The 7,692-nt window shown below is 34.2% G+C and overlaps 1 protein-coding gene across 1 annotated transcript in view; it reads left to right on the top strand.

Annotated features, from left to right (window-relative positions):
- Window positions 1-7,692, top strand: part of STIM2 (stromal interaction molecule 2) — a 119,402-nt gene that overhangs the window by 93,872 nt on the left and 17,838 nt on the right. The window contains exons 5-7 of the mRNA XM_011365948.2: window positions 2,543-2,658; window positions 5,523-5,700; window positions 6,224-6,401. Of these exons, the coding sequence (XP_011364250.1) occupies window positions 2,543-2,658; window positions 5,523-5,700; window positions 6,224-6,401 (472 nt within the window). The remainder of the gene's footprint in view (window positions 1-2,542; window positions 2,659-5,522; window positions 5,701-6,223; window positions 6,402-7,692) is intronic.

The following is a 7,692-nucleotide window of genomic DNA, read 5'->3' on the forward strand; positions in this document are numbered from 1 at the left end:
GTTTGAACCCAGATAGATCTGATACCAGAGTCTAGGATGCTAATTTCTTCTTTAGATGTCTGGAATTAATTGTTACTAGTTTATTTAATTATACTTTTAAAATCTCCATTAGTTAATAATCTTTCAAGATTTAAAATGTTAAAATTTGTAATGATTCTACCAGAACTTGACCCATATAAAATCACTTATGTTTCATTCCTTCTTGGATTTTTTATTATATCAGAAAGACTAATCCCTTTTCTACCTTCTATTATATGTAATGGAATATGCACATTATATGTCTAATCAATTTACTTACATACCCTATTTAAACGAGTGGCTTTTCTTGCTTTGAAATTTGTATTTTGGATCAAGTTGAAAGTTTTCATATTTCCCTTAAATGTATTCTGAACATCAACATCAGTATTTCTGATTTTACTGTGCATATGACTATAGTGATGAATTATGGGGATGAGTCAATTCAACAGTTGTGTATTGAGTTTCCTTTATGTTTATAGTACAACTAGATGCTGGAAAGAAAACAAAAATAAAGTATGGCTTAGTTCTTGCTTTTAAATAAGACAAGTTTCTAAGTTATAACCACATAGGATAGTAGAGCATTAAAATGGGATTAGAGTTTTTTGAGTTATATATGCTACCCTGGTTATGAAGAACCCATAGTATTTTTCTTATGTTGTCTTTTGGGAAGTGTCTTTATATAAATATCAACTTGAAATAGTCTGCTGAATGTTTTGCAAATAACTGTTGTAGCCACTTTTTTTCTTTTGATTAAGTAAAGGTTATCAGAGACACCTCAAATTCTGGTAGAATTGTTGAGATACTGTCACACACTTAATCAAGATCAATTTTTAAAAATAGTGAACATGTTCCTACAGAAACAAAGTTATAAATATAGAAGCTTTCAGGTCAGCCCACTGGAGCCTTTTTGAGTGGAGGAGAAAGGAAAGCTGGAATATCATTCATCAGGCCTCTCCTGTATGATAATTTACAGGGGCAGTATCAGTTCATTTAAACAACTTACAGAGCTTCTGTAGGATAATTATAGATATGAATTATTTATAAGAACGTATAAGAAAATGAAATTACACATTTCAGATGTACACATGCTTGAAACAGTTCATTATTATGTTTCCTCCCTGTGACATCAAAATATTGTTACCTCTGGAATAGGTAGCCAAATTATGTTAGTTTTATGTTAGTTATAATGGTTATCTTAAGCCTTTTATTGTATTTTCTAAACTCTGTAATTCTTATTACCAGAGCTTATCTAAGGCTCTCTTCACCTGATACATGCCTCCTCATTCCTTTCAGACCTGTGTGAACTTCCCTGACATCCTCACCCACTCAGGTAGAATCACTTCCACCTCTGGGCTCATATTGAACTTTGCATTAAATTCTGTTACATAGTTTCCTTTTTACTACATCTCATTGTCTCTCTTAAAATTAGTCTATTGATAGTGTTGCTATGAATTCATTCATGCATCCATCCATGCATTCCTTCATTATACAAACATCTATCAAGCATCTACTTTTGCCAAGCACCATGCTAGTTTTGGGGATATAGAGATAAGTCATAATTTTTGCCATCAAGGAGCTTGATAAATGTCATTTTAAAGAAGTAACAGGAACATACACATAAGGTACCTGTGGAGAAGATGAAGGAAGGCATTAAGTAAAGGGAAAGTTAGAATTCTTTACTCTCTAAAGTATTATAGAAGCCTCATATGAGTTCCTGTAACTTCTTCATGCTCAGAGGTTCTGATATCTTCCTAAGTAGAATATAGTGGTTCTGATACAGTCATTGGAATCATACTATTAGACTTTGTGTTATAAGATCTTTATTGGCATCGTATTTGGTTATCAAGAAATCTTAGTTGACTACTGGGCCACTTGGATTTGAAGTTCAAAACAAAGTGATTTTATTTCCTTATTTTACCTGTAGGGGGCGTTTGGCCCCTTTGGCCCCCTACAGTCTTTCTTCATTGCTCATAAAATGGTTAAGTATTTCTTATTACATAAATTCTTCGATTTACTCCCCCATCCAGTGATAACGTCTTACTTCTCACTTACAACTTCAGCGATCTTTGTTTAATTTTTGAGTAGTTTAAACATTATAATCTAAAGGTATAGACTTTTAAGATACTTTTAAAGAAAACATGATCTAAATTGAGAAAAAATTTTAAAGTCTGCTGTTGATTTTCTTGTTCTTTGTGAAATGATAGTAAATTGTCAAAGGTAATTGTGATTATAAAATGTTTTGAATTTGATAAATTCTTAAATCCTAATAAGTTATAGCATAAAATAACAGAAAACAAAAATATCAACCTAGCAACTAAATTATTAACATACCAGAATGTTTGTACAGTTAAGTTTGCACTGAAAAGATTTTTGATACATGTAATATAATACACTATTAAATCATACATAAATGAGTCTTACAGTAATCACTAATATGTAAAGTATTAAACATGTTGCTTAAATATTTAAACTTTCATACTAGAAATATTTTCACTTAATATATTTGTATTTTTTAAATGAACAGGATAGCAGTGCACGAACCTTCATTTATGAGCTCTCAGTTGAAAATCAGCGACCGGAGTCACAGACAAAAACTTCAGCTCAAGGCTCTGGATGTGGTTTTGTTTGGACCTCTAACACGTTAGTATTCTCTCTCACTGAGTGTGATGCAAAAGGATAATCGATCATGTTTGTCATCTAAAGAAAGAAAAAGTAAGAAAGGTAGTAGTAGGCCTCTAGGAAGAATCATCTTTTAGATGTAAAAGAAATGTAATACTGTCTTAAAACAAAAGATTTATAGGGTGAGCTTTTTGTCATTGAAATATAGAGTGAAATTTTCAAAGCCGATTACTGATGTAAAAAGTTATAAACGCTATGTTAGTTGATAATTCACAATTAAATTTCTAGATTTAAATTTCTAGATCTTTGTAGCAGTTTTATTGTTGATCTTATTATAGCTGAAAGTTCACTGAAGAAACTCTTTTTAAGAGTTGGTGCAAACTAACCATCTTGAGGCATGAAGTAATAGAACCTAACTTGATTTCATTAATCTCCAAGAAGATAAGTTTTTAAATATAGAAAAAAGCAGAGACCCACTTTGAAACATTATAATGTAACAGGCTATCCTGGCAGAAAAACAAGGTGGAGAATGTTGTCTGATTGTTCTTAGATTGTTTTGAAGAGGAACATTTAAGAGATTGCACTGTCATAAAGAAAATAAACCTGTATTTATTTAATTTGAAAGGAATACTTTTTCCCAGAAGGAAAGTTTAATATGTTTATTTAATTTAATTTCAAATATCAGAAAACTTTGGGAAAAAGTTTGAAGAGTATACATTTTAGAGGAATAATGTTTTATTTTTCAGAAGCCTGAAAAGGAATAACAAAATTAATATATGAAAAATGGCTTCCACAAATTACAAATTAGGAAACTAATATTTATTTTACTTCAATTCTTGGAGTTAGGAGACTTGCAGGTTTCTCTGACACTATCTTGAGAGTAGCTTTGCTAAAAAAGGGTTACTGGAGAGTTGGATGGATTCCATGACTTTGCTGGTGGTTCTTTTTTGGCACAGGCTAAAAGAGCAGCTGGTGAAACAGCTGGAACTTCCCTTTGTGAGGGTTGGTGGAAATGCACCATTGGTGGAAATTACGAACCCTAGGAAATAGAACACGACTGAAATGCCGAGCGTTCCACAGAGATGATACCCTTTCCAACCTTTCCCTTGTCCTCAGTTTTCGACTGGATCTGTAGGGGTTTGTCTTCTGTGAGATCCTAATTTTTTCATATGACTGATTGGTGAAAATAGAATTAAACTATAGAATTTATCTCTATATACAACTTGGTCAGGAGTATTTATATTTTATTAATCCAGGAACAAACTACCCTATTAGCCTAAACAATATATTATTGTTTGAAAAGAGACCGAACTAGTCTCAAAGAATGTTGAAAATAAATGTTTCAATAAACAAACCAGCTAAGTTAATGATGCATTACTTTTTCAGTGTGTTTGTCTTAGAATTATTTTTTGAGTGAATGAGCCCTACAGTCAGAACACCCACGTTAGATTTATAAAAAACTAGCACTGTCAAAAAAAAAAGCAGAGATACATTTTAAAGGCGTTTTCACTGAAATCTTTTCCAGTTTGTGGTACTTACTGTAGTTTGAGATTTGTCCATCTATTTATTGTTATTTCTGGTGATTATATTTCAATCTGAACAGAGCTCATAATTTAACTAGAGCCTGAGCCGAACCTCTTAGTTTGAGCCAGAAATAAAAATAAATCCTTTTGAGACTTCAGTCTTGTGTAGTTCTTTTCTTCCACTGTAGGTAAGGGAGTACGCTCTACCCATGTGCAACCCTGAGGGGCTCTGACATAGAGTATGCTGTTTATCACACTGCGTAAGCACATACGAACCTGAGCCTTGTAAACATGAGAACTTTCCATTTCTGTAGAGCTCTTCATCAGATTTGCAGAATGTCTTCCTGCTTGGAGGCCAGTTATCTCTTTGGAACAAAAACATTTTATTGTATTATTTATCATTATGTCTCCTTCCAGAGAGCCCCCTGAAAATTAATAAATAAATTAATAAAGTTTCTAATAAACTAGGAAGTTATTTGAGTAGCGAATTCTGTGTTTTGTGTCACTGAAGATGGTAGGCCCTGGCTCCTTACTCTTTGCTTAGAAACAGTGCTGGGGGGGTCACTGTCATGCCTGGCCTGGTAGGGTGGGCAATCCTGTTCTTTCCTTCTAGTAACCCAGATGTCTATGGCGAATAGTCACCTAAAATAATAACTTGTTATGGTCGTTCAACCCGTGGTTTCTCAACCTTGGCACTATTCACTTTTTGGGTTGGATAGAGGTTAGGGTGGGAAAGTGATTGCAACATCCCTGGCCTCTAGACACTAGTAACAACTCCCCTCACCCGCTCCACCTTTCCAGTTGTGACAAGCAAAAATTGTCAAATGTCTGCTGGGGGAATATCTCCCTTGGTTGAGAATCACTGATGAATCCTAATTCGTTATGTGGCCATATGCTTGGGGAAGATGCTTTTTGGTGAATGATTAGGATTCCCATTTGTGTATCAAAGCATGAGAGCTGCCTAAACTTGACTAAAGGAAAGGAGTTGGAATGATGAAGGCGATGCTCTTCATGACGCCTTTTACCTGGAGGACTGTTCTCACGGTACATGATTGGAGCTGCCATTGCATTTTCAGGGGTCCCCAGGACTTTTGTCACTACCTCCTGTACCAGCAGAGGCGTGGTGCGTTGACACGGGTTTATCTCTGTTCTTCCTGTATGTCTACTATATCGGAAGGTTATAATAAGCACATTGATTATTTGAAGAAAGAATTTTTAAAAAGCTCGGGCTTACAAATGAGAGGAACATCTTCATATTTGTTTTGTTTTTAGATACCTGCTACTTTTTTAAAAAGTGCCTCTGCGTACCGAGATTTTGTTACATTCAAAGATTAATTTAATCATCTATAATTCTCTTCATAGGCCCTCCTCATAACTGGATGAAGGATTTTATCCTTACAGTTTCTATAGTAATTGGTGTTGGAGGATGCTGGTTTGCTTACACGCAGAATAAGACATCAAAAGAACATGTTGCAAAAATGATGAAAGACTTAGAGAGTCTACAGACTGCAGAGCAAAGTCTAATGGACTTACAAGAGAGGTGAGTAAAATAAGCGATATGTCTTATTTACGTAGGAAAATACAATTTCTGGAAATGTAATATAGGCGTGTATGTACAGACTTATATTTAGGTTGGTACACACATCAGGAATATATATACACTTCATTTCATATTTTTATGAAAGTATTGTTATAGATTTTTTTTATAAAGGTATGCACTGGGAAATAAATGAGTAGTGACCAAAAGAATAAATAATATATAGGTGGAATTATATGTATAGTTGTTATATTTTTAACATGATTTAAATAATTACTTGTTTCTTAAATGTCTGTTTGCTGAGAAGAGCATTTCCCTGCTATCCCTATATTTTGAGCTCAAGATAACCAAAATAGCTGTATTTTAGGCTACCTGAGGTTTTTGTTACCCAAACTTAAGATTAATATAAAATGCTGCAAATTTTGTTTGAAACATGTATCCTGTTGCTTATACATACTTATTCTTCACCTAAAAAATGAAATTTTGGAAACCTTTGTGAGGCTTTGCATTTTTATTGTTCTATGAGGCTTGAAAAGGCACAAGAAGAAAACAGAAATGTTGCGGTCGAAAAGCAAAATCTAGAGCGCAAAATGATGGACGAAATCAATTACGCAAAGGAAGAGGCTTGTCGACTGAGAGAGCTGAGGGAGGGAGCTGAATGTGAACTCAGCAGACGTCAGTACGCAGAGCAGGAATTGGAACAGGTATTCACATTTAAAGAAAAGCGTTAGGATATTTGTATGGCTACTCTGAGGAGTGTTTCTGCTTTTGTTCAATCTCTATATTTATTTCCATTGTATTCTCTTCTTTAGTTAATAAAAGAATCATTTGTTCATATTTTTAGCATTGATCAAAGTCTAGACAGCAAAATAACAAAGTAGTAACTAAAAGTTGCCATCAGTTTCACTCATTCATGAAATCTTATCCTGTGCCATGTTAATTATCGTGAGCAAATTTAAAACATTTATTTTTTTTAATAGCTGTAATATGTTTCAGTAAAATATATCTAATATTAAACTTCTCTGCAAAGGTAAAGAATCTCTATTAAACATCCATTTAAATCCTGTTAAATAAATGGTTTTAGAACAAAATCTGCTGAAAATTCTGAGGTTGTCTAAAAGATGTCCTTTCCAGTATCTGCCAGTACTACAAAGGCGGATATGGGCATTCAGGTATCATACAGTCTTTGAAAAGGAGAGTGGGGTGATTCTGGGAGAATTTAATTATAGGCAGATGTATTTTTCTATTCCTTCTATAAAAAATTACTATCAACTTGTTTGCTTTGAAACAGCACCTATTTATTATCATACAGTTCTGGAAGTCAGAGTCTAAAATAGGTCCACAGGACTGCATTCCTTCTGGAGGCTCTAAGGGAGGATCTGTTTCCCTGTCTTTTCCAACTTCTAGGGGCCGCCTACATTTCTTGGCTCATGACCCCTTCCTTCATCTTCAAAGCATGTCACTCCAGCCTCTTCCATGGTCTCATCTCCTTCTTTGACTTTGACCCTTTCCTTACTGATTAAGGAACTGAAGGAGAAAATCAGGGTGAGAAAACTTGCTCGAGGTTAGAGAGTGACGCACTTGTAAGGCAAGGTCAAGAACCTGGGTGTTCCTCTTCCCATTTTGCTTTCTGTGTTGTTCCCCTCTCAGTCAAGTGCTAAATAAGACATAAAAGTTGTGTGATGAATGAATTTCAGTTTCAACTCCTGAGAAAATGTTCACCGTGCATCACTATTTCCTCTGTTTGTTATTTTTGACTGAATTCAGCCATCTCTTTTGTTAACTGTTAATTATTCTTTCTCTCATATCCCAGACATCTGTTTTATTAAATACTATTTTACTCTTGTGAGAACTCTCTGCCTGTTCCCACTGAGACTTCTAACTCTTGATTTGTTCTGGGTACTAAACTAAAAAACTTGTTAGCTTTTTTCCTGAATGTTGCAGATAAGAAAAAGCAAATCAGAAAGCAATATGAGAATTCTTCTATAGAGGCAC

Source organism: Pteropus vampyrus, unplaced genomic scaffold, assembly GCF_000151845.1.
Source record: "Pteropus vampyrus isolate Shadow unplaced genomic scaffold, Pvam_2.0 Scaffold5, whole genome shotgun sequence".
NCBI classification, from domain to species: Eukaryota; Metazoa; Chordata; class Mammalia; order Chiroptera; family Pteropodidae; genus Pteropus; species Pteropus vampyrus.